Source organism: Sceloporus occidentalis, unplaced genomic scaffold (assembly GCF_023333645.1).
Source record: "Sceloporus occidentalis isolate IW3139 unplaced genomic scaffold, rSceOcc1.0.p SCAF_6, whole genome shotgun sequence".
Classification (NCBI taxonomy): domain Eukaryota; kingdom Metazoa; phylum Chordata; class Lepidosauria; order Squamata; family Phrynosomatidae; genus Sceloporus; species Sceloporus occidentalis.
Window position 1 is genome coordinate 9,394,316 of NW_028316986.1, and position 25,687 is coordinate 9,420,002.

General features: G+C 39.5%; 1 protein-coding gene across 2 annotated transcripts in view; it reads left to right on the forward strand.

The window, feature by feature from the left end:
- The window catches only part of XPO1 (exportin 1), a 50,720-nt gene that overhangs the window by 23,707 nt on the left and 1,326 nt on the right, over positions 1 to 25,687 (forward strand). For both annotated transcript variants that reach the window (XM_089528820.1, XM_089528819.1), the window contains exons 5-24: positions 4,284 to 4,345; positions 4,473 to 4,517; positions 4,600 to 4,781; positions 5,262 to 5,310; positions 5,397 to 5,516; positions 5,623 to 5,751; positions 7,807 to 7,965; positions 8,686 to 8,883; positions 9,268 to 9,406; positions 18,253 to 18,434; positions 19,687 to 19,843; positions 20,153 to 20,316; positions 20,880 to 21,014; positions 21,514 to 21,697; positions 22,315 to 22,421; positions 22,519 to 22,713; positions 23,207 to 23,375; positions 24,106 to 24,240; positions 24,349 to 24,508; positions 24,613 to 24,709. In XM_089528820.1, coding sequence (XP_089384946.1) covers positions 4,284 to 4,345; positions 4,473 to 4,517; positions 4,600 to 4,781; positions 5,262 to 5,310; positions 5,397 to 5,516; positions 5,623 to 5,751; positions 7,807 to 7,965; positions 8,686 to 8,883; positions 9,268 to 9,406; positions 18,253 to 18,434; positions 19,687 to 19,843; positions 20,153 to 20,316; positions 20,880 to 21,014; positions 21,514 to 21,697; positions 22,315 to 22,421; positions 22,519 to 22,713; positions 23,207 to 23,375; positions 24,106 to 24,240; positions 24,349 to 24,508; positions 24,613 to 24,709 — 2,768 coding nt within the window. The remainder of the gene's footprint in view (positions 1 to 4,283; positions 4,346 to 4,472; positions 4,518 to 4,599; positions 4,782 to 5,261; positions 5,311 to 5,396; positions 5,517 to 5,622; positions 5,752 to 7,806; positions 7,966 to 8,685; positions 8,884 to 9,267; positions 9,407 to 18,252; positions 18,435 to 19,686; positions 19,844 to 20,152; positions 20,317 to 20,879; positions 21,015 to 21,513; positions 21,698 to 22,314; positions 22,422 to 22,518; positions 22,714 to 23,206; positions 23,376 to 24,105; positions 24,241 to 24,348; positions 24,509 to 24,612; positions 24,710 to 25,687) is intronic.

Genomic DNA, 25,687 nt, shown 5'->3' on the forward strand with positions numbered 1-25,687 from the left:
GCAGACGCTGTGCTTCTGCACGTGTCATGGCGGCTAGGACGCTGCGAGTGCGCCAGCGGCGCTTCGCGGCGTCATAGCCGCGCCGCAAGAAGGAGCTCCATTTTGGAGCTCCTTTTTTGCTGCGCGAGGGAGTTGCGCGGTTTGCATGCAGCGACTCCCTCGCGCAGCAAAGAGCAGCGCCGGCAGACCACCGTATTTCGGCAGTCTGTAAAGAGCCTATGTTTCTATTAATACAGGCTAAAATGGCATTTTCCTTTCTTGCTGTATCTACTACTGGCTCATGTTCAATTAATGATCAACTGTAATCCTAAAGTCCTTTTCTCATGTAGTACTGTTGAATCAAGTGTCACCATCCTATACCTGTGCATTTTATTTTTGTCACCTAGATGTAGAATTTTGCATTTGTCTCTGTTGAATTTCATTTTATTAATTTCAGCTCAGTTTTCTAATTTATTGCAGTCCTTTTGAATTCTGTTCCTATCCTTCAGTGTGTTAACTACCCCTCCCAGTTTTGCATTCATCTTTAAATTTGATAAAGATTCCCTTCATCCCTTGATGTAAATAATTGATAAAAATATGAAAGAGAGTCTGCTCTAGGTACTGCACTTGAGACCTTCTTCCGCTTTGAAGCACAGCCACCAATGACAACTCTTTGAGTACGTTTTTCCAAACAATTAATGGAAACCATCTGAGAGTGTTTCCATCTATTAAACATTTAGACCATTTCCTAATCAAAATATCACGGGAAACCTTATCAAATAATTTGTTGAAATCCAAATAAATTCACCCATTCCCCTGATCTACTAAACTAATGACCTCATTTTTAAAAAATATAATGTTAGTTTAGCAGTATTTGTTGTGGACAGACCTATGCTGGCTTAGACTAACCACTGCTATGTCATGAAGATACTTGCAAAGAAACTATTGTGTAATCCATTACATTTTTGCTGGCATTGATGACTGGACTGTAGTTTCCTGGATCCTCCCACCTTTTTGCCTTTTTGAAGAGGGACAATGTTTGCCCATCTCCAGTCCTCAGGCACCTCACTAGTTATCCAAGATTTGTCAAAAATGATGGCAAGTGGTTCTGCGAGTATGTCAGGAGGTTCATTCAGTACTCTGGGATTCAGTTCATCTTATTCTGCAGATTTGAACTCATTCATCAAAGATGGTCAAAATTCAGATAAATATAGTTCCCTTTCAGTTTGTAATTAAAAATGACAATGAGAATGTAGCAGATGAAATCTAGTTATAAGGATAGAAGTATGTTTTTTTTAATTAGGTTTTTTTATTTAAGACCTTTCAGTTAGTGTGGACCCAAGCTGTATAAGACTTTATAGGTCATGACCAGCACTTGAATTTTGCCTGGAAACAAATCGGTAGCCAATGAAGCTCTTTTAACAAGGGAGTTACATGCTTCCTATAACTAACCCTAGTCAGCACTCTGGCTGCAGCATCTTGAACCTGCTGAAGATTTGCAAACAGTTTCCAAAGGCAGCCCCATGTAGAATGCAATAGAGTAATCCAGATGGGATACAGTCAGGGCATGTGTCACCGTAGTCAAATCTGACCACATCTCAAGGAACAGGTGCAGCTGATGCACTAATTATTGCTGTAGAAACGCACTGGTTACTGCTGAAATCTGGACATCCAAGTTCAGAGTTGAGTCCAGGACAAAACCCAAGCTGCAGACCTGAGATTTCAGGGCCCATCCAGCACAGGAGAAGTCCTGATTAAATTATCAACCTTACAGTTGACCAGGAGAACCTCTATATTTCAAGGAGATTTGACAGTCCTCTGATCAGTACCATCTGGACCTGTGATTGTTCTGCATATTTTAGGTCTTGATCTCCTGTCATCGTTTGCCTCTGTTCCTCAAACCTTTGTTTTGATAATATCAATTCAGACATGCATATCTGCCTACATTTTCAAAAAACAGACATGAAGTCATTCACCTTCCCTGGCATGGACTTAACCCTCTTTAATTCCTGTTCAATCCAGCAAACTGCCCTTCTTGCTCAGTTTCCTGCTTTCAATATATAGTTCAATTACTTGATAGTCATGATGCAAATAATGGTGGGGCATTCCTCAAAATCTCGTTTTGCATCCCTTTTTCAGTTTGTATTTCTTTTGTGTAGGGGTGTTTTCCTTTTTGTTCATCTCGTGGATGAGACTTCCATTTTCTGAACAAAAGCTTCTTTTGTTTAATATTTTTCTTGACACGGCTTGCTAGTTGTGCTGGACCTCATACTCTTGGTGGTTCTTGGCCTGACAGTTGCATTCTGTCTGTTGTGGTTTTGTATAACCACCACTATCCCCAACATTCGGAAGAGATTTGACTAAGTTGAATGACATTGTCTTTCTAGTTCCCTTTTACTAATTCTCTCATTCTTGAGAAATTTACTCTTGAAATAAAATGTGACTATATTGGACTTGCATGGCATTTTTACATTCACATGTTTTATATTTACATTGTTTCTGGTCAGTTGAAAAATTGTGATATCTCAGACTAGTTCTTGCCATGATTTAGGATTAAATCTTGGGTTGGTTCCCCCCTAGTTGGTTCCAAGCTATTTTATAATACAGCCATGTAGGTTTAGGACATTTTGAAATTATACCTCTTTGTCATGTACTTATAAAGTCTGTGTCAGGGAACTCAATAAGTCCACTATTACACCACATTCTCTATTGGATGCTTCATGGGTTCATTTTCTGTCCGAAGACCAGGTTGCTAAATTGTACAACAAGGTGAAGAGAAGAGGGGTTTGCTCATGGGCTCTGCCAGCATAGGCAGTAAATAGTGTGGTACTGTGGAATTATGGGAGCTGCATTTAAAAAAATAAATCTAGACTCCTAAATATTTTAAAAGATTCCTACCCTGATTATAAATTCCATTCGATCATAGCGGTGTACAACAATTGCAATAACGATACAATACAAGATAAAAATTGCAATAGATAATTAAAACTTAGAAAACAGTGCACAGTATACATAAAATCAACATTAAACCAAGCCAGCAATATACTCGAAGATGTTAATCATATAGGGGAGGCCACACATATCACGGAACATCAGGGAAGGTTTGATGAAACAAAAAGGTCTTCAGTCTCTTTCTTAAAAGATCCAGGGAGGTGGCGGTGCGGAGCTCCTCGGAGAGGGTGTTCCAGATCCCAAGGGCCAAGATGGAAAATGGCTTGAAAAGTTCTGTGGTCACTAACCTGTGAAACTGTTGTGACTGTGTTAGTACCTGGGTTTGAGTAATGAATGAGATGAAAATGCTTGTTCTCATTTCTTTAAATATATACAAAATGCAAAGGCAAAAAAAAAAAAAAACCCAATGGATTTCTTAGATAAGTAAGCAGCCAGAATTTTCTCTCACCCAGAGCTAGTGAATGAGGCAGATCAAAATATATTTATATGAAATGCGGGGGGAGGGGAGTCTGAATTATGCTTGGTAAAATATTATAATGATTCATAACTTTAGGAGTGCATGTGTCTGGAAAGCATAAAATATCTAAGTGAAACTCGGTGGTCATAGGGTAGTGTTTCTCCAAGCCAAGGGTCAGTTATGACATACCAGTCGAATGATGATACAGTGCAAAAGAAGAATCTGCCTTTTATCTCAGTGGACCTATTGTGCAAGTCGACCAAGTGCAAGAGAAGTGTAAGCTGCAGTTTGTGCTTACTCTGTTCTCCAATCCTAAATTGTGTTAGCTGGAAAGTAACCTAATACCCTGGAGAATTTCAGCATTATTTTTGCCTTGGGTATGCTTATTCATTTATTATTATTATTATTTATTTATTTATTTATTTATTTATTTGTATCCCGCCTCTCCCTGTATTAGATCAAGGCAGGTAACAACAAACATAAGAACAATAAAAATGAAACACAACAAACCACAAGTAAAACCATAGGAAAACATATAAAATCCAATTCCTATCTCCCTCCCACCTTAAAATACCATTAAAAACAACAATTTCCAACTGGAGAGTGAACATTCAGAGGAGGTCAATTTATTCAATTTTATCCTTCCTTTCTTCTTATGAGAGGGACCCATGGTGGCTCCTTCTTGGACTTATTACCCTACATGTGTAACAAATATTTCTGTGAGCTACATAATGAGGCAGTCTTGAGTTTTTGGAAAGTTCCATTTAGTTTTGCAGGTATACATTGGGTGATGATGTTTAATGTTTGTCTTGTTAATAATTGAAAATTGTCACAATTGCTGTCTTTATTCAGCAATTGATAGTGTTTATAAGTAACAATTTTTAATCTTTTCTAGGTATCAAAAAATATGTAGTTGGCTTAATTATCAAGACTTCATCTGATCCAGCATGTGTTGAAGTGAGTGAGTTGTGTGGGTTTTTTTGGTTTGGTTGTGGTTTTTTTTTTTTTTTTTTTTTTAAGGGAATGATAAAGTGGGCTCCTTTGTGATAAAATAAGGTGTAACACTCTTCCTTTTTCCTTCCAGAAAGAGAAGGTATACATTGGGAAGTTAAACATGATTCTTGTTCAGGTAAATTAAATCCCTGGCCTTTAAAAATACTGTAATAGTTGAGTCTTACAAAAGCTAATGTTGTGGTTTTCATGCTTTGCAGATACTAAAACAAGAATGGCCAAAACACTGGCCAACATTCATCAGTGACATAGTGGGGGCTAGCAGGACAAGTGAGAGCCTTTGCCAGAATAACATGGTAATCTTAAAGCTGCTAAGTGAAGAGGTTTTTGACTTTTCCAGTGGGCAGATAACCCAAGTGAAAGCCAAACACTTGAAGGACAGGCAAGTGACTTTCTCATAAGCTGTTGTGCTTCTCTGTTCTAATCACTAATTTTTGTGTTGCATACATTTGCCTAGCTTTAGTTCAGTGAAGCTGTACATGTTACATGTTCCTGCTTTTGTTTGAATTACTACTTAGTAATTAGTTGTTATTGGTTTGAACTACTCTAAAATGCCTTTTGAGCAGGTATGGGCTGTTGTCTCCCGGGCACATTGGGGGCTGCATCTGTGCTAGCAAAAATGGTAAGGTTTTCTTTAAAAAGAAGGCGTGAGACCACAGTTCTCCCTGAGAAAGATGGTGTTGGCTTCCCAAAATCCCTGTTCTTAAATGAAAATGTGTTGTTGAATTCAGCAGCAGAGGCAAATGCATCTTGTTGGTCATGAGTTTTACAACCCTCCTTGAACAATACAGGAAGGAGTATTAGCAGTTGCATGAGGTACATATGGTAGAGACTGAATTTCCCTTTTATTTTTTCCTTCTAGCATGTGCAATGAGTTCTCACAGATATTTCAGTTGTGTCAGTTTGTGATGGTGAGTTTGTTCACAGTATAATCTTATTTATAAACTTTTCACTTAATTGTAAATGTCAGAGTGCTTACATCTAGTTTGGTTAACAGGAAAACTCTCAGAATGCTCCACTGGTTCATGCCACATTAGAAACCTTGCTTCGATTCCTCAACTGGATTCCACTGGGCTATATTTTTGAGACCAAGCTAATCAGCACACTAATATATAAAGTGAGTATTTGCTCTAAACTAAGTAACCTGCTGAGAAGAAACCTGAGATTTTGGCTGCAGTTAAGTAGAGATTATAATGTAACTAACTCTTTTTCTCCCTGTATAGTTTTTAAATGTCCCTATGTTCCGAAATGTCTCCTTGAAGTGCCTCACAGAAATTGCTGGTGTCAGTGTAAGTCAGTATGAGGAACAGTTCGTCACGCTCTTTACCTTGACCATGATGCAGCTGAAACAGGTAACTTTGAATTGGTACAGTGTTGAGCCTTCTGATTTACAAATGGATATCAAGTTTCAGTTCCCTCACTGAACAAGCTACTAGTGTATTTTCTAAAGCAGTTTTTCACAAGGTTTTTTATTAACCCTCCAAACTAGATTAGAGTAGCTTGTGATTTTTAATATAAACTAGTTGATTCAGCTCAGGTGTGCCAGCGTCCAGGCAGCAGAGGAAGAAGGCATGCTGTTCTCCTTAAATAAAGTACAGGAAATGAAATAATGGGTCAACTCAGTCAAACAGCAAGTCTTCTTAAAAGCTGTGCAAAATGGCAGTGCTAGCAGAGAGCTATGAACTGGCTGGTTAGAACAGTCTCCATGACCAAGACAAACTTAGCTTTGGGCTGAAATTCAATATAAATGTTTTGAACAGTGGACTTCTGACCCCCATTTGCTTGAGAGTGCAGCCCCCTCCCCTCCTCCATTGTGGGAGTGTAATGCAGAATTTTCTGTTACCATCTTTCATTGGATTTCAGATTTTCAGGTGCAAGCAAGAGATCATACTTTATTCTGCTTGCTTGTTGCTTAAAGAATATGAACCGTATGATGTCCTAGTATTCTCATCTTGTATGTAACTTCGCTGCATTTCAGATGTTTAAGCATGTGTCTGTGGATAGTATGCCAAGTTCCACAGAAATTGGTAGGACTTGCATGTGGGCTGAAATCCCATTGATCTCAGTGGAACTATTTATGGCTACAGTCTAGAGAAAAGCAAGCCAAAGTATGTAATTGAACCTTTATATTAGGGTAACTGCCTAAATGTAGTTGTGATTTATTTTTTTGCTATTATATTAGTGTTTTTTTGAGCAGGGGGAAGGATTTTAAATGGTACTGCTTTGTAGTGCTATGGTAGTTGTAATACTGGTGTTTTGCATGCCTGGGATTTTTTTAACTTACTTGCTTTGAGTTTTCCCTAATTGTAATGCAGAACTCCAGTTTTTTTTATTTCTTTATCTGAAGAATTTTTGTATCGTCACCCAACCCAAAGGGCAATGAACAAATAAAAACCAATTAAAACAATATAAAGATGAAAACATTTTTAAAATACATTAAAGTATTCTTTTAAAAAACTCTTTAAAGCAGTCTTAAAATAATCCTAGAAGTCAGGTTTGAAACAGCTAAAACAGCAATTTCAATAATTGAATACCATGCAGCACAGCACAGCACTGTTTTGGCTGCCCACAAGAAGTTTAGAGAGATGGGGCCAGCCTAACATCTTTAGAGGCACTGCTACAGAGAAAGTTCTGTTACATGTACCCAGCAACCTCAAGAGGTGTTAGGATACTCAAATGGGAAAAGGCAGGCCAAAGTCGTTTAGGGTTTTGTAGGTCAACACCAGCACCTTGAATTGATCTCGTAAGCAAATTGAAAATCAGTGTCGTTTTTGCAGGGATGGTGTTATATGGTTTTTAAAACACACATCTGAAACTAGCCTGGCTGCTGGATTTTGCACTAGCTGCATCTTCCAAATACTTCTCAAGGGCAGCCTCTCACAGTAGTCTAATCAAGAGGTAACTAAGGCATGAACTACTGTGGCCAGATCTGCCTCCTCAAGAAAGAGCACTGATGGTACACCAGCAGAAGCTGGCTGACGTTATTCCTGAACACTGCAGCAACCTGGCTTTCCAAGAGTAGTGCTGGGTCCAAGAGCCCCCCCAAACTACAACCCTGATCTTTCAGAGGGATAGCAACTCCAACCAGAATAAACTGCAATCCCAATCTCAGGTTGGTTTTCCTTTTGACCAACAGCACTTCTGTTTTATCTGGATTAAGCCTCAGTCTATTCACCCTTACCCAGTCCTTAATTTCAATAAAACTCTGAGAAAAAGATACTGGAAAGCAAATGTGGCTAAGAATTTTACTGTAGCTCTGAGGATAGATTAATACCATAAAACAGTTTTATTTTTTTGTGGTCAATGGTCATAATGGCAAATACTCAAAAACTGGAGAAGATACTGCTGGTATTATTTAGGATTCATGTTCTAATCTAGATGATGATTTGAGGCCCTTTTGTTCTTAGATGCTTCCATTGAACACCAACATTCGACTTGCATACTCCAATGGAAAAGATGATGAGCAGAACTTCATTCAGAATCTCAGCTTGTTTCTCTGTACCTTTCTAAAAGAACATGGCCAGCTTATAGAGAAACGTTTAAATCTGAGAGAGACATTAATGGAAGTAAGTTCATAATGGGTGGGTTTTGTTTCAGCTGCTGCATTTTTAGGACAAATCTGAAAAACCCCTCTGATGCCACAAATATTGCAACTATACTATCCCGTCGATATTGAATGTGTGAGCTAGCCCCATCTTACTTTAGTATTTGTATGCATTTTATATCATTATTCCCTGACTCATAGATTTTACAGAAAAGTAAGTTGTGAACTCTGAGAATTGACTATTTCATGTAATAGACCTGATAAATCTATGTCTCAAATAATAATTCTTTTGTCAACTGGATGACTGGCCCAGACTTAATCATTGTTCCTTTTGTGCATTGCAAATAAGACATTACACAGGCAATGCTGCGAAGATGATACACCAAGACAGTTGAGTAGCCAGCTAGGCATGTAGCCCTCTACTCTGTGAAATAGTAACATGCCCCAACTAGTCAGTCATACTTGCCCTGTACATGTTCTGCTCTTTTTCTAGCACTGATTGCTGTTGACAAAATGATAATACAGTAGTGTGTTTATTGTTTTCTTAGTTCTAGGGATATTGAACTTGCTATTCTTATCCAGAGAAGATTGTCACCCTAATCATGAATTGGCTCCATCAAAAACTGATCAGATCGAGTAAAACTACCAGTTTTAGATGTGCTTTAAGCACGTTATTATCTATTGGTTCTCAGCCCTTTCAAATTTATTTCAGTGATTAAGCTCCTGTATAAATTTACTGTAGGCTCTTCATTATATGCTGTTGGTGTCTGAAGTTGAAGAAACTGAAATCTTTAAGATTTGTCTCGAGTACTGGAATCATCTTGCTGCTGAATTATACAGAGAGAGTCCATTTTCGACATCTGCATCTCCATTACTTTCAGGAACTCAGCATTTTGATGTTCCACCCAGGAGACAACTTTATCTGCCTGTTCTGTCTAAGGTAAAGGAAGACCTTTTGTACTTCTAATCCTGCCCATAATTGTGATTTCCAAATTTGTTAAAATGAATTTCAATATTCTATATAAGTGTATTTGTTCAACCAGTAATTTTTGGCCCAGTTCTCTTAGGAATTTGATCACTAGCATTGTGAAAGAATCTCAGATACATTTATATTGCTTGCATGATAAAACTAGCATTAATACTCTATAAATTCACTTGATAGCGAGGCCCCACTGTAGTCTCATGCTATATTTATCTGTATGTTTCATGGCAAGGGCACCCAGTCCTATTACTAAGCAGTGATACAAGGACATTCAGAAATACTCTGCTTGAAAATCCTTTTGTGTGTTCCTGCTTGAGTGTGGTGTATTTTGCTTAAAAATAGGTCCGATTGTTGATGGTTAGCCGCATGGCAAAACCAGAGGAAGTGCTTGTTGTGGAAAATGACCAGGGAGAAGTTGTCCGAGAATTCATGAAAGATACAGACTCTATCAATTTGTACAAGAACATGAGGGAAACACTAGGTAAGTTACTTTATATTTGCATAATAGCCACCCTCCATTCTTGCATGGGTGGGGGGAACCTAAGGCAGAAGCAACCTATGGCTCTACCATGCTTTTAGAGCTGAAGTTTCAGTTGCAGGTTCTGTTTGCAGTCTTTACTAGGGGTTATGAATGTGCCTGTTTCATTGGCCAATCTCATCTTGAAAAAAGTGAAATATAAATGCCTGTACCATACCAAACCAAACAGGGACCTAGAAATCCTCAGATTTCTTCATGCACCTGTGCAGAAAATCATAGAATCGTAGAGACCGCAAGGAAGAGACTACAAGGGCCATCCAGTCCAACCCCCTGCCATGCAGGAACTCTCAATCAAAGCATCCCTGACATATGGCCATCCAGCCTCTGTTTAAAAACCTCCAAGGAGGGAGATTCCACTACACTCCAAGGGAGTGTGTTCCACTGTCAAACAGCTTTTACTGTCAGGAAGTTCCTCCTAATGTTGAGGTGGAATCTCTTTTCCTGCAGCTTGCATCCATTGCTCCGGGTCCTGTTCTCTGGAGCAGCAGAAAACAAGCTTGCTCCCTCCTCAGTATGAAATCCCTTTAAATATTTAAACAGGGCTATCATATCACCTCTTAACCTTCTTTTCTCCAGGCTAAACATCCCCAGCTCTCTAAGTCGTTCCTCATAGGGCATGGTTTCCAGACCCTTCACCATTTTAATCGCCCTCCTTTGGACACACTCCAGTTTCTCAACATCCTTTTTAAATTGTGGTGCCCAATATTCCAGGTGGGGCCTGACCAAAGCAGAATATAGTGGCATTATTACTTCTCTTGATCTAGACACTATACTTTTATTGATGCAGCCTAAAATTGCATTGGCCTTTTTAGCTGCCGCATCACACTGTTCACTCATGTTCAATTTGTGGTCTGCTTGAACTCCCAGATCCCTTTCACACGTAGTCTCATTCAGCCAGATGTCACCCATCCTACCGTATTTTCTGGCATATAAGACAACCCCCAAGTTGCAGGCCAGCAGCGTCCCTGGCCTCCTATGGGCCAAAGTAATGTGGTCTCACGCTGGCTTGGAGGGAGGCCTCTGTGGAGGCCTGGTACTGCGGCCGGGCTCTCTGTCGCCATCATTGCTGCTGCAAAAGGCGGCAGGGAAGCGGCTCCGGAACCGATCAGGCCGAGGGAAACAAGGAAAGAGCCATACCCTTCTTCTTTGCCCTTGTCGCCGCCACCACCTCCCAGGATACTCCGCTTCTCAAGCAGCTTCCGCAGCGGACTTCTAACAGAGTATCCCGAGGGCGAGGAAGAAGGGGATGGCTCTTTCCTTGTTTCCCTCGGCCTGATCGGCTCTGGAGCCGCTTCTCCGCCACCTTTTGCAGGAGCAATGGTGGCGACAGAGAGCCTGGCCGTGGTGCCTTCTGGTAAAGGAACCTCAAGGACCCCAGAGACAGAGAGGTGGCTACACCATTCACCTGTCTCTGGGGTCAGAAACTGGCGTATGAGAAGTCGCCTTATACACTGGACAATAGGGTATATCTCTGCATTTCATTTTTCTGCCCTAAGTGCAGTACCTTACGTTTCTCCATGTTGAATTTAATTTTGTTAGCTTTAGCTTTGGCCCAGCTTTCTAGTCTATTCAGGTCATTTTGAAATTTGATCCTGTCCTCCTGGGTATTAGCTATTCCTCCTAATTTGGTGTCATCTTCAAATGTGATGAGTTTGCCCCCAATTCTGTCATCCAAGTCATTGATAAAGATGTTGAATAACACTGGCCGCAGGACAGAGCCCTGTGGGACCCCACTGGTCACTTCTCTCCAGGATGAAAAGGAGCCATTGTTGAGCACCCTTTGGGTTCGGCCAGTCAACCAATTACAAATCCATGTAATAGTTACCTTGTATAACCCACATTTTACAAGCTTGTTTGCAAGAATGTCATGGGAAACCTTGTCAAAGGCCTTACTGAAATCAAGATATACTATATCCACAGCATTCTCTTCATCTACCAAGCTGGTAATTTTATCAAAGAAAGAGATCAGATTTGTCTGGCATGACTTGTTTCTCTGAAACCCATGTTGACTTTTTGTGATTATGGCATTGATTTCTAGATGTTCACAGACTCTCTGTTTAATTATCTGCTCCAGAATCTTTCCGGGTATTGATGTCAGACTAACTGGATGATCATTGTTGGGATCCTCTTTTTTCCCGTTTTTGAAGATGGGGACAACGTTTGCCCTCCTCCAGTCTGCTGGGACTTCTCCTGTTCTCTAGGAGGTCTCAAAGATTATTGCCAATGGCTCTGATATTACTTTTGCCAGTTCTTTTAATACCCTTGGATGTAGTTCATCTGGTCCTGGAGATTTAAATTAATTTAGATTAACAAGATATTCCTGTACTATCTCTTTACTTATTCTGTGCTGAATCTCCCCTATTCTGTCCTCTGCTCCATTATCCTCAGGTTGAGCGCCCTTTTCCTTTTCTGAGAAGACTGAGGCAAAGAAGGCGTTGAGTAATTCTGCCTTTTCTCTGTCTTCTGTTAGCATTTTGCCATCTTCTCCATGCCTACCATTTCCTTCTTCTTCCTTTTGCTGCAGACGTATCCAAAAAAGCCCTTTTTATTCTTTTTAACCTCTCTAGCAAGCCTGAGTTCATTCTGCGCTTTAGCTTTTCTGACTTTACTCCTACAAATGCCTGCTATTTCTTTGAATACCTTTTTTGTGATTTCCCCCTTTTTCCATTTCTTATACATGTTCCGTTTCAAACTTAGCTCAGTTGAAAGTTCCTTAGTCATCCATCCTGCTTTCTTGAGACACCTCCCATTTTTTCTTTCTCACTGGAACTGTTTGTGCCTTCAGTATCTCCCTTTTGAGAAACTCCCATCCATCCTGAACTCCCTTCCCTTTTAGTATTTCTGACCACGGGATCACCCTCAATACTTCTCTAAGTTTCATGAAATCCGCTCTCCTAAAGTCTAGAATGTGTGTCTGACTATGCCTGGCTTCTCCTTTCCACTGCATGTAGGGGAAACATGGCTAGGCAGCTAACATTGGCATATGTCTGAAAGCTTAGCTCCAGCAAAACCTGGAGATATTTTATATGTAGGAGATTTATTTCAACAATAAATATTCTAAGACTTGGAAACCTAAATGAATGGAGTTAAGCAGACAGCAGAGCAAATCATAATAGACTTTTACCTGGATACAGAATAGCCTAAAACAGGTGAAGGAGAAGGAAACAAATGATTTGATCTGGCTAGGGCACATGACCCCAACAAAACAAATAGGAGTAAAGAATGGACCACAACTATCAATTGACTGGCTTTTCCCAAAACATCTGGAAAAGCTGAGAGAAAATCTAGTCAAAGATTTATAGAAAGATTGGGGTAGCCCAGCATACCTACCATAAAGCAATTCTGAAGGGAAAGCATTACCAGGCCTTAATAAATAATACGGGGTAATTAGGAATAGTCAAGTTCTTTATATAGTCTGCCTGAAGAAAAGATCCCATATAATAGATATTCAAAGCACTAGGTGAGCATGAAGAGAGGGAATGATCCTTATGATTGCAAAAAGCAATATCCCAGAGTCTTTGTTTAACCAATTTTAAAGCTGTATCATAATCCATGTTAAGCAGAGATGATGTAAGATCAGTTATGGCAACTTTTTGAACTATGTACTTGGACCATCTGCTAACCTAGTTATTCATCACAAGGTGACTAAGTAGGCCTTTGCCACAGTTGAAAATAATAACGCTGAATCAAATCTTTATAGCTATCATCCATGCCCTAGTTGAAAGGGGACTTTTTCCAGTTTCAAGCATTACAACTGAATTAGAAACACAGTAGTTTTCCTTTTTTTTCATTTGCCCTCTTTAGTCCTATTGCAGCCTGTCAGTGCTGTCCCAACAACTAGTCAGCTACATCTCATATTAGTCCAGTCTGCTACATCAGCACACCAAGAAGAGTACTTCAGACTCAACCTATGATCCTAACTCAATCACCTTTGAGTTCATCACCATGAGTGGTTTTAGAGGCATCCAGCTACACCCTTCATGGATGTAAAGTTATTTGCAGACATCATTTTCACCATGGCTAAGGCTTGATAACACCACTCCGCCAGCACTGTCTCAGGACTCAGTCTTTCAAATTGTTCACAGTTGGACTTCCACACCAGCCACCATTCCTCTGTTATCAGCTGTCTAGGAGGTAGTTAAGCAGTCTTAGACCCAGCCTTCTTCCTTACCCCCTGCTTCAATATTCTTGGAACATCTCTACAAGCTAAGGAGGAACATAGAATCATAGAGTTGGAAAAGACATCAAAGGCTATCAAGGCAAACCCCCCGCCATACAGGAATACACAATTGAAGCATCTCTGACAGATGGGGCTGACTGTGTGTTTATACATCCTTCTCCTTCACAATCAGCCAATTGTTGTTGAGGTGTCACAAACAAAATGTGAAAAGAAGTCCCACTCTGCCCCTCCTGATCAGAAGGTGGGCACCTGGACATATTTGGTTGACGTTTTTATTCATCAGCTGCCCTTTCCATCAGTAGCAAACATGCAGGCCTTCATGTCTGGGTACCAACATTTTCTGTGAGCTAAGATGATATCTTTCTTCCCCTATTTACCTGATGAACAATGGAAGCACTGTCTTTGGCAGCATAACAGATCCAACTGTCCTGACATTTGGCTGATTGGGAGGCTAACATCATGTCTGGGGTGGCTGAACTGCACAGATATGCCTGCTCCATTCCACCTTAACCAAAGATGTCTGGCACAGAACTGAAGAGCTGCCATTTGATAGAGAAGGTCTCTTCCATTAAAAAACTGATGATTCTGTAAAACACCTCTCCAGGGCCAGGATGACAGTGTGGAAGATAGGGTTTGATGAGCAGCAACATTAACATCAGTGATGATTCCACGCTTCTTGGAAGCACCAGCTTTGTCACCCTTCAGGTGTAAGTCTTCTAGGTCACGCAAGTTGGACTGGATGGCCCTTGTAGTCTCTTCTGACTCTACGATTCTAAGATTCTTCAACATGATGTTCCTTCGGGAAGCAGCACCTTTCATCTACTTCAAAAACCTGTTGGATCCTCCAAATCATGCTTTTGATTTGGTTTTCTGGGCACCACCACAACCTAACTTTTAGGGCCATTTCCATCACAAGGCCCAGAACTGTTTTGCCATTATTTCACCTGGTGGAACAGCACCACAGAAAAGTGTGCTATAGAAAAGATACCAATCTGACTAGTCAAGAGTGGCTATTTTTCTCAATATTTTCTCAATATCAAAGAAAGATGAGAGCCTATGGCCCATATTGGATCTGTTTCAGTACAAAATCCTCCTGTTTGGAATCTCTACGTTTCTGTGAGTCTTCACAAGTGCATGGCAGTCATGATCTAGGACTTAGGGGGGATGCAAATTTACCTTTACCTGAACAACTGGCTCTTGGTGGCCTTCTGCAAACAAGAACACTATACAGACATTTGCCAAACTCTCTCCAATCTGAGTCTCAACATCAACCCCAAGAAGTCCATTTTAGCACCAACAAAAAGGATCAACATCTTTTGGCAGTGTTGGACTCCATAACAGCCAGAGCATTTCTTCCACTCAACAAGGTCTTTTGATGCAAGGTTCATTCTGTCATATTACAGTCAAAATCAAACTTCCTGGCCTCATGGCTGCAATGACAGCTGTCACTTACCTGTCATGTCTCAGATTCCAGCCTGTGCAACATTGATCGCTCTAGTACCTCAATCTGCTGAGAGATTGTCAGTCCATTCATTTTGTCTTACCTCCCTGGCTAACACACTTGGTTATAGTGGACCTGTTTTTGGAATTTTTAGTCAGGTATGCCATTTAACCCATCACAACCTTTGTGAGTCGTCACCACCGATGCATTGATGACAGGATGGGGAGGGGAGCACATTGTGGACAGATGACATTCCGAAGTCAGTGGTCCAGACATGAGATGACTCATCACATCAGTCCCATGGGCACGCACCCCATTTTGTCCCGTTCCATTTGCTGTTTGCACATAAGCAAAGGACAGGGATCCCAAGTCCTTGAAAATAGAGGGTGACAGTAATTTATTTTGAAGACTTGTATCCCTTGTGGCTTTACAGTATTTTGTAATCCTACAAAGCTTTAGAACTGTTGGCAGTATTCAAAGCCGTCAGAGCATTTCAGAAGTTACTGAAGGTGAAGGTAATCCAAGTAATATCAGACAACACTACCATAGTTTGGTATATAAACAAACAAGGAGGAACTTATTCCAGTATCCTCCTAGACATCACTATTCAGTTTTGGACTTGGTGTATCACCAGAAGAATTCATCCATTTGCCACTCACATTACAGGCATGAACAGTGTAGTCTATAAAGCTCATGCTGATTTTCTTTTGGAATTCCCTGGTTCGCTCTATTATCTATCTTACGTTTTCAATGTGGTACCTAGTGCCTCTTCCTTTCCTAAACCCCACTTGGACCTCTGGGATTTCTCTCTCCATGTATGGTTGGAGTCTTGTCATAGAATTTTGAGCATAATTTTGCTTGCATGGGATATTAATGCTGTGTTTCTGTAGTTGCTGCAATCTTTTGAGTCTCCATTTTTGTGGATGGGGATGTATATTGATCGTTTCCAGTCTGTTGGCCATTGTTTTGTTTCCCATAGAATTATAGAGTTGGAAGAGACCGCTAGGGCCATCCAGTCCAACCCCCTGCCATGCAGGAAATCTAAATCAAAGCATCCCCAACAGATGGCCATCCAGCCTCTGCTTAAAGACCTCCAAAGAAGGAGACTCCACTACACTCTGAAGGGAGTTTGTTCCACTGTCGAACAGCCCTTAGTGTCAGGAAGTTACTCCTAATGTTGAGCTGGAATCTCTTTTCCTGCAGCTTGCATCCATTGTTCCGTGTTCTAATCTCTGGAGCAGCAGGAAACAAGCTCGCTCCCTCCTCAACATGACATCCCTTCAAATATTTAAACAGGGCAATAATAATAATAATAATAATAATAATCATCATCATCATATTTGCATATATAATAATAATAAATAAAAACTATATACTGCTTTTCCGCAGTGATCAAAGTGGTTCACACTAGTATCAAATATACATACATCGAATAAAATTACACATTATGTTAATTACAAAATAAATAGACCACAAACACATATGTAATTAAACAAACTTCCTTAAAATCACATATATGGACATTAATAACATCTGTCAGTCATAAAAGCATCTTCAACAGGGAATAATTTCTACAAGGGGTCAGAAGGATATGCAGACCGGAAAAGATGGGTCTTTAAGGCTTTCTTAAAGGTATCTAAAGAAGAGCTCAGCCTTATCTCCTCCAGGAGCTTGTTCCAGTATGTGGGAGCTACAGATGAAAATGCTTTTTGGCGAGTTGATGCCAGTCTCGTCTTAGGATGTTCAAGTAAGCATTTGCCTGTAGTTCTGAGAGTGCGGGCCAGATTGTATGGGGAGAGGCGTTCCTTCAAGTAACACGGACCCAAGCCATGTAGGGCTTTAAAGGTAATGACCAACACTTTGTATTGAGCCCGGAAGCTAATAGGCAGCCAGTGAAGAGATCTTAGTACCAGAGTTATATGATCTGATCTAGAAGTTCCGGCAACCAATCTGGCTGCAGCATTTTGAACTATCACCTCTTAACCTTCTCTTCTCCAGGCTAAACATCCCCAGCTCCCTAAGTCTTTCCTCATAGGGCATGGTTTCCAGACCCTTCACCATTTTAGTCACCCTCCTTTGGACACACTCCAGTTTCTCAATGTCCTTTTTGAATTGTGGTGCCCAGAACTGGACACAATATTCCAGGTGGGGCCTGACCAAAGCAGAACAGAGTGGGACTCTTACTTCCCTTGATCTAGATACTATACTTCTTTTGATGCAGCCTAGAATCACATTGGCCTTGTTAGCTGCCACATCACACTGTTGACTCATGTTCAACTTATGGTCTACTTGGACTTGTAGATCCCTTTCACACAGAGTTTCATTCAGCCAGATGTCTCCCATCCAGTGCAGTACCTTACATTTCTCCGTGTTGAATTTCCATCTCTGTTAACATATTTTAGTTAGCACTATACACTCTTACCTCGGGTTACGAACGCGCCGGGATACGAACTTTTCGGGTTACGAAAAAAAAAAAATAAAAAATATTTCCGGGTTACGAAGGTTATTCCGGGTTACGAATAACCTTTTGGTGCTTTTCGGCGCTATTTCGCACCAAATCGCGGCTTCCCTCCATTAGCGCCTATGGCTTTCTCGGCTTACGAAGACTTCCGGGTTACGAAAATGGCGGCGGAACGGATTATTTTCGTAACCCGAGGTAAGAGTGTAGTTGATTCTGTAAATTGATTATAATTAATGGCAAAATAGTGAATTGTGTGGGCACTTTTTATGCAGCAAACACAGATAAACATGCATTAATCTATGGAAGAAATAACAATTGAAGGAGTCTCCAATGATGTTTTGAACTATGATATGGATAAATCCCATCATCTCAAAAATGAGAAGCCTAAAGAAACACTACTGTATTGCTAAACAAAATTTTAAAAGGTGATTTAAAAGCTCACAGGCTAATGCATCTCTGTGAGACAGACCACTTGTTATTCTACAACTCGCCATTCTTACTGTATGATACATTTTTATTGCTTCAGAATGTAGCATGGGATGATTCTCGAAGGGTGATGGTATTCCTTGTTATCTTTGTATGGTATATATACGGAGTAAAATAAAATTGAATCAGACATGGACTTCAGAAAAATTCTTCTCAGTTATGATTTATGATAATATGATCGATTTATGATGTTATTTGTTCAAATTAATTGTTTCTTCCAGTTTATCTTACCCATCTGGATTACGCAGATACTGAACGGATAATGACGGAGAAGCTTCACAATCAAGTAAATGGTACTGAATGGTCCTGGAAAAATCTAAACACTCTTTGTTGGGCTATAGGCTCAATCAGTGGAGCAATGCATGAAGAAGACGAGAAGAGGTTTCTTGTTACAGTAATAAAGGTATGTCACAATAAATAAATGTTAGTAACTTCTTTGGGAATGGCAATCAGCTGTTCCAGCAGCAACATAGTGGGAGATTTTTTTTTTATAAGTGAACATCGTTGCCCGAGGGTAACAAGCTTATCTGTGGCCAGGCTTTGGAAAGGATGGAGATTTCATACAGGTAATACACAACTACTGTCTGCCTCTTTGCTGTGTCTCCAATGAACTCTGAATCAGCATATTTAAACAGAGATTATTGGAATACAGTCATTGCTCTGTTTTCATGGGTGATCCATTCCAGACCCCCCTGCACAAAATCAAAAACCACCAATATTCAAGGCCCATTGGCTTGAATGGCACGGGTACCCATGGGCACACACCCCATTTTGTCCCGTTCCATTTGCTGCTCACACATAAGCGAAGGACACGGATCCCAAGTCTGTGAAAACGGAGGGGCAACACTAATTTATTTTGAAGACTTGTATCCCTGGTGGCTTTATAGTATTTTGTAATCCAAAAAGCATAACTTCCATACAGCCTATAGATGGTGCCAGACAGTGATTTTTTTTCCAGCTCTGTTGTCCCAGAGCAATTGAAGAATAGCATTCTGTAAGAAGGAGAAGCAAAGCTTGCTGCAACTCCTCTTTCTTAAGCTAAGGAAAGAGCCAGTCTGGTCTCCCCCTTGCCATGATTTTCTAAGGAGGATAGGGCTATAACTTCCCAACAGCCTTCGATCCCATGCTTGATGTCTAAGGCTGCACTGTGCTTTCCGTCAGCTTGAGAAATAGGAACAGCCTCAAAGGTAATAACAGCTGTTTGTTGAAAAGAAGAATAATGGCAATGTGATGGAAGCTCTGTAAAACTTTCTGAATGTAGTCGAGAGAGAATTTAGAACTCTTTCAAATGCAAACAATCTAGTAACGCTGCCATTAGGATAGAGACTCCAAATAGTCAGCAACTTGAATGAGAGACTTCTTTTGATTTTGTTATTGGCGGTATAGTCATAAAAAAATACAGAACAAACAAGAAGTTTGCCTTCATGCTGTGCTCAATTGGAAAATTCATTGCCACAAAGAAATGCCCACTAACTTACATACGTTTGAAAGAGTATTTGAATCCTGTGTGCCTTCTTTAGCTTCAATTAATAAATCAGAATTTCTGAAAACTAAAGGAGCATGTGTCTGTGAAGGACTGCTAATACTACTTATCATAACTAAATATAGAACTTCTCAACTGCAGAATTCAAATGTATTTTTCCCCTCTTTTATAGGACCTTCTAGGACTCTGCGAGCAAAAGCGAGGGAAAGATAATAAAGCTATTATTGCATCCAATATAATGTATATAGTGGGGCAATATCCAAGGTTTTTGAGAGCCCACTGGAAATTTCTGAAGACTGTCGTCAACAAGCTTTTTGAATTTATGCATGGTACTGCATTGAAATTTCATTTAGTTTTTAGTAAATAAGTATGCCTTATCATTGAAATCTTCAAATAGTTTGATACATAAATATCTTACCATAAATAACTTTAGGAAACGTAAGTTTCTGTATATTTTCAGAAGTTGATAAGACCCTATTAGTGTATCACTTAAATGTGAAAAAGGAGAAAGAAAGAAAAACTTGTTTTACCTGCAGTTAAGATGAAGGGGAAAGCTTTCTAAAAACTTGATATTCCCAAAACTGAGAATTGACAACGAAGTTCTTGTATCTACAATTTTGTTCCTACCCTCTCTTTAGAAACCCATGATGGTGTCCAGGATATGGCTTGTGATACTTTTATAAAAATAGCTCAGAAATGCCGCAGGCATTTTGTTCAAGTCCAAGTGGGAGAAGTCATGCCATTCATTGATGAGATCCTGAACAATATTAATACGATAATTTGTGATCTTCAGCCACAACAGGTATGTTACCCTAAATTTTATGAAGTCCTTTCATTCACAGAAGGACAGCTTTGGCTTTCTACTAGTATCTTTGGAAAGTATGATATTTATTCATAGTACAAAGCAGAGGCATGCTGCAAGTTTTGTTTGCTTTCCAGTCCCTTCTGCACAAAATATTGCTATAGTCTTTGTAACCAGCCAGCTACATAACTGGTACATTTGTTATATTGTAATGTAGTCCTTATGTAAATGTGCTCTGAAGGAAGAATTTACCACCTTGGGAGGTGCTTGTGATAGGTTTATGCTTCCTCTTCATTTATATGTGATTGTGTAGACACCATGGCTTCATCATTAAAAGCATTACAGTAATAAGGATTTTGCATTAATTAATGCATGCTGAACAAGGCCACCTTTGCATTGACTTGCATTCATCTTTAAATGTGAAAGAGTTAATCATAATCTAGAAGAAAAGCATTTATAAGAACAAAAGGAATTTTGAATTGCACTTCTAGCCTAATGTATTTAATAAACTTATTCTTAAAATAACTAGCTATTTATATTGGCATGTTTTTCTTCAATTATAGGTGCACACTTTCTATGAAGCAGTTGGATACATGATTGGCGCACAGACTGATCAGACAGTACAAGAACATTTGATAGAGAAGTATATGTTACTGCCTAATCAAGTATGGGACAGCATAATTCAACAGGCCACAAAAGTAAGGCAATAAACACTACATCATTTTTGGAAATATAGCCAAACAGCAAATCTTGTTTGATTTATTTATAGTCTTTCATTTGAAATGCATTGTCCACAGAGCAGAAATATCTGGGTAGCTCAAATACTGAAAGATATTAGTCATCCACTTCAGGAGATGTTCACAGTCATGTACAAGCTGAACTCATCTTTCTGCTTGGTTTGTTTCTGCCTGAAAGAACACATTTCCTTAGGAAGATCTGAATCCCACCTTTATTTTACCCTCTCTTAATTTTAGCTCATTACTTCTCTTTAATTTGCTAGTTAAAGAAGGCATATATTTTTCCCTCAGTAGACTATTTTTCTCCCTGGAGTTGAGCAACATCCTTGGGAAGTTAACATTTGCTATAAAACGGTTCTGTAGTGAAGAAATAATCACCATGTTAACGTTTATGCAGTATTACCAAAATATTTGCCTTACTTGCTTAGAAATGTGTAAACTTTTCACTTGTATTCAACAGAACGTTGATATTCTAAAGGACTCTGAAACAGTTAAGCAATTGGGAAGCATCCTAAAAACAAATGTGAGAGCATGTAAAGCTGTTGGGCATCCATTTGTAATTCAGCTTGGAAGAATCTATTTGGATATGCTGAACGTCTACAAGTGCCTAAGTGAAAATATTTCTGCAGCCATTCAAGCCAATGGTAAGAACTACTGTCTTGATTGATAATTGTGGTTGACACTAACTGTCATTAATCATGATTTGAAGAGAAGACTGATGACCTGGGTTTAAGGGTGGGTTAACTATGGTTAAGGTCAGTGCTGACAAAAGCCTTCACAGGTTGGGGGAGGAATTTGTGTAGGAGAGGAGATGCATATTTCTGAAACCCAGTCCTTCCCTGCAGTTACGGGATTAAAGTTGAAAGGTGTTTTATAATTCTCAAAACAGATACTGCACTTAAATTCTTTAATAATCTGTATAATTAAATTCAGTTTCTCCAGAATTATCAATAGGAATACATTTGTTCATTTGTTACGGTTTCCTATTACAAAGATTATTAAAGGAAGCTCTTTTGCTACCAGCATATTTGGTTGGGACCAAGAAAGGGGCACTCTGTGGCTTCACCTGGAAATCTATGCCCAGGGAGATCAGCCTGATGGCCTACTGTAACAAAGTCATTGTGACTTCCTTAAGATTAGATTTTGGAGATAGAAATTGTTTTTTCATAACCACTGTGGACACTTAGAGCATTCAAATATTTTAAATGCCATTTTACAAAGTTTGCATTCCTAGATTATAACTGACATCAAACTTTTCCAGGTGAAATGGTTACAAAACAACCTCTGATTAGAAGTATGAGAACAGTAAAAAGGGAAACATTAAAACTAATTTCTGGCTGGGTCAGCAGATCCAATGATCCACAGATGGTAAGTGAACTCTTGTAGTGCAACAGCCTCAATGAATTAACAAACCTAGTTTTTTAGCATATCTTTTATTAAAACGTGGCTGTGTTTCTTTTTCCAGGTAGCTGAAAATTTTGTTCCCCCTTTGCTGGATGCAGTTCTTATTGATTACCAGAGGAATGTTCCAGCTGCCAGGGAGCCTGAAGTACTTAGTACAATGGCCATTATAGTAAACAAGTTGGGGGGACATATTACTGCTGAAATACCTCAGATATTTGATGCTGTCTTTGAATGCACATTGAATATGATCAATAAGGTAATATAACCTGGTAGTATCTGATATCCACTGTCACATTCTCCAGAAGCAAAATACAACCCAAGTCCTTTTTTTTCCTCCCTCAATCTTTCTCTTTGCCATTTTCTTTGACAGTGTGGCTTGCTGTCTACTCTAACATTTGCACTTCTCATCATTCTGTCTTTGACTCCAGTCCTTAAATCTTTCCCGGACATCCTATCCGCTCCTCGATCCTACAGGAGCTTTTATGTCCTTTCCTTTGCCCTTCAGCTGTCCAGGATTGTAGAGTGTTAGTGTATTGTATGTTGTATACCAAATTATGATTTGCATTTGGTTGATGCTATTTTTAAAAAGGGCTGAAAACTCTTAAACAGAAGTATATGGCTATTGCGGTACAACTGTGGCACTGCAGCTTTGATTCTTCTCTTGGATTTTTAAAAAACTTACTATGCTCTCTTTCTGTCATTCATACATAAAAATTAGTTGATTTTTTTTCTAACTTCCTTGCTATTAGGACTTTGAAGAGTACCCTGAACACAGAACAAACTTTTTCTTACTACTACAAGCTGTAAACTCTCATTGCTTCCCAGCATTCCTGGCCATTCCACCTGCACAGTTCAAATTAGTACTGGATTCTATCATTTGGGCTTTCAAGCACACAATGAGAAATGTTGCAGATACAGGTGAATACACTTCATCCTAATTTCCTAATGCTTCATGTTTTAATATATAACATAGTTTGACATAAGTATCCCCCTGTGGCCAAAACAGATTGACACATGAGGTCATGTCTGTAGCAGAGCAGAGGCTATTTTCTGTATACAAGTTGAGTTTCTGAAATCTGAAATACTCCAAAAACCAACACTTTTTTCATGGATGGCTAAGATAATTACACCTTTGCTTTCTGATAGTTCAGTGTACACAAACTTTGTTTCATATGCAAAATGATTTAAAATATTGTATAAAATTACCTTCAGGCTATGTGTATGAGGTTTATATGAAGCATAAATGAATGTTGTCTTGAGACTTGGGTCCCACCTCCAAAGTATCTCATAATGTATGTATAGGCAAATAGAGGCATTCCAAAATCCAAAACATTTCTGGTCCCAAGCATTTTAGATGAGGGGCGCTCAACCTCTGTCTACCTAAATTTATTTTAAATTTTATTTGTATGCCTGCCTTAACAATTATGGGGAATTATTTTGTCAGATGACTGAGGTAGGAAGGGTTGATTTGCCTGGTTACCCTTGGGAGCTTATACTCCAGTAATCACATCTCTTAACTTGGCTTCCTTGAAAATAAAACAGTAGAGTTCAATATCAGGTATCTGACTTTTGTGTGCATTTTCTATGTGTAGTTCTCCTCGCACTAAGTAAGGTTTTTGAATAGCTTCTCTTTGTACTTTTTTTCCAGGCCTTCAGATCCTTTATACACTTTTACAAAATGTTGCACAAGAAGAAGCTGCTGTCCAGAGTTTTTATCAGACTTACTTCTGTGACATTCTTCAACATATTTTCTCTGTTGTAACGGACACGTCTCACACTGCTGGTAGGAGTTGTAGAGTGAGGGGGGGAACTGGAGGGCATTTGCGCCAGCAAGTTAGAAATGCCTGTTCCCAGTCTAAATATATTATTCTCTTTTGTTCACGCTAACCAGGTTTGACGATGCATGCATCAATTCTTGCATACATGTTCAACTTAGTAGAAGAAGGAAAAATAAGTACTCCTCTAAACCCTGGAAATCCAGTGAACAACCAAATGTTTATTCAGGAGTATGTTGCTAATCTCCTTAAATCCGCATTTCCTCATCTGCAAGAGTAAGTGTGGTTGATTCCTAAACTTTAAGGAGATTGTTTTTGTGCAATTTATGTTGGTACTAACAGGCTCTTTTTTGTGTGTTTTTCCCCCCCTCCCATCTTAGTGCACAGGTTAAACTGTTTGTAACAGGACTCTTCAGTTTAAATCAGGATATTCCTGCTTTCAAGGAACACCTTAGGGACTTCCTGGTGCAGATAAAGGTATGTCTGGAATTTTCTCTTTAAATACTTATTGGGCTAGCATAGATTGGGATACTCTTGTGGCTTTTTTCTGGCATAAATGTTATTTCTGTAGTGGCTGCATTTTCTCAGAGGTTGTGTAATGGGATGTCCTATTAAGAATTGCAGAAGCCTTGTCATGCAGACATAAACCCATATGCAAGCAGTTGTACTACCTAGGACATTCCATAGCTGCAGTCCTTACCCAGTGGATGCACAGCTGGATTGACTGCCCTGCAACTGGTTATGCAAGGGTGTGATCTGGTGATTCCAATGTAGACACACTGGTGTTGTTGTGTACTACACAGACAGTGACAAGGAGTTCAGCCATAGTTCTCTGTTAAAAGATCTAGAGAATAGTCTCTAATTGTGCCATTGACTAGTATTGCACTTTTCAGTAGATAGGTGTGTAATTTTGAAAAACAAAATTGTTCACTCATTACTGTTGTTGCCATATTTGATATTACAACCAATTTCTAAACTTTTTGAGCTAGTTTTAGTTCCTGATTCCATCATATAGGGAGACTTCCTATATGATATGTGGGAGGAGCACATGCACTATTTGTTCAAATACACTTGGCATGGGATAGTCCTGTGGAAACTGTACTTGTATCCTTTTCCTGAAAATATGGATTGATTCTTCAGCTGAATATAGTACCCATACAAATAATTTTAGCATTACTGCATTTCAACCAGAAAATCAAGTTTGAAAGCCTACTCTAAGCTTTGACACAATAAAAAAGATGACAGTAGAGAAGACAGCCATCAATATATGAACTTTCAATCTTTGATTTCGAAGGACCTGAGGATTGAAGTTATGGCTCACATAATGCCTTCCCTACCAGTTAGCGAGAGTAAGGAAACAGAGCCAGCGTTGTTTGAGTGTAGGACCAAGACTCTAGAGAGTGGGATTTGATTCCCTGTTTGATCATGAAAACCCACTGGGTGACCTTGGGTGAG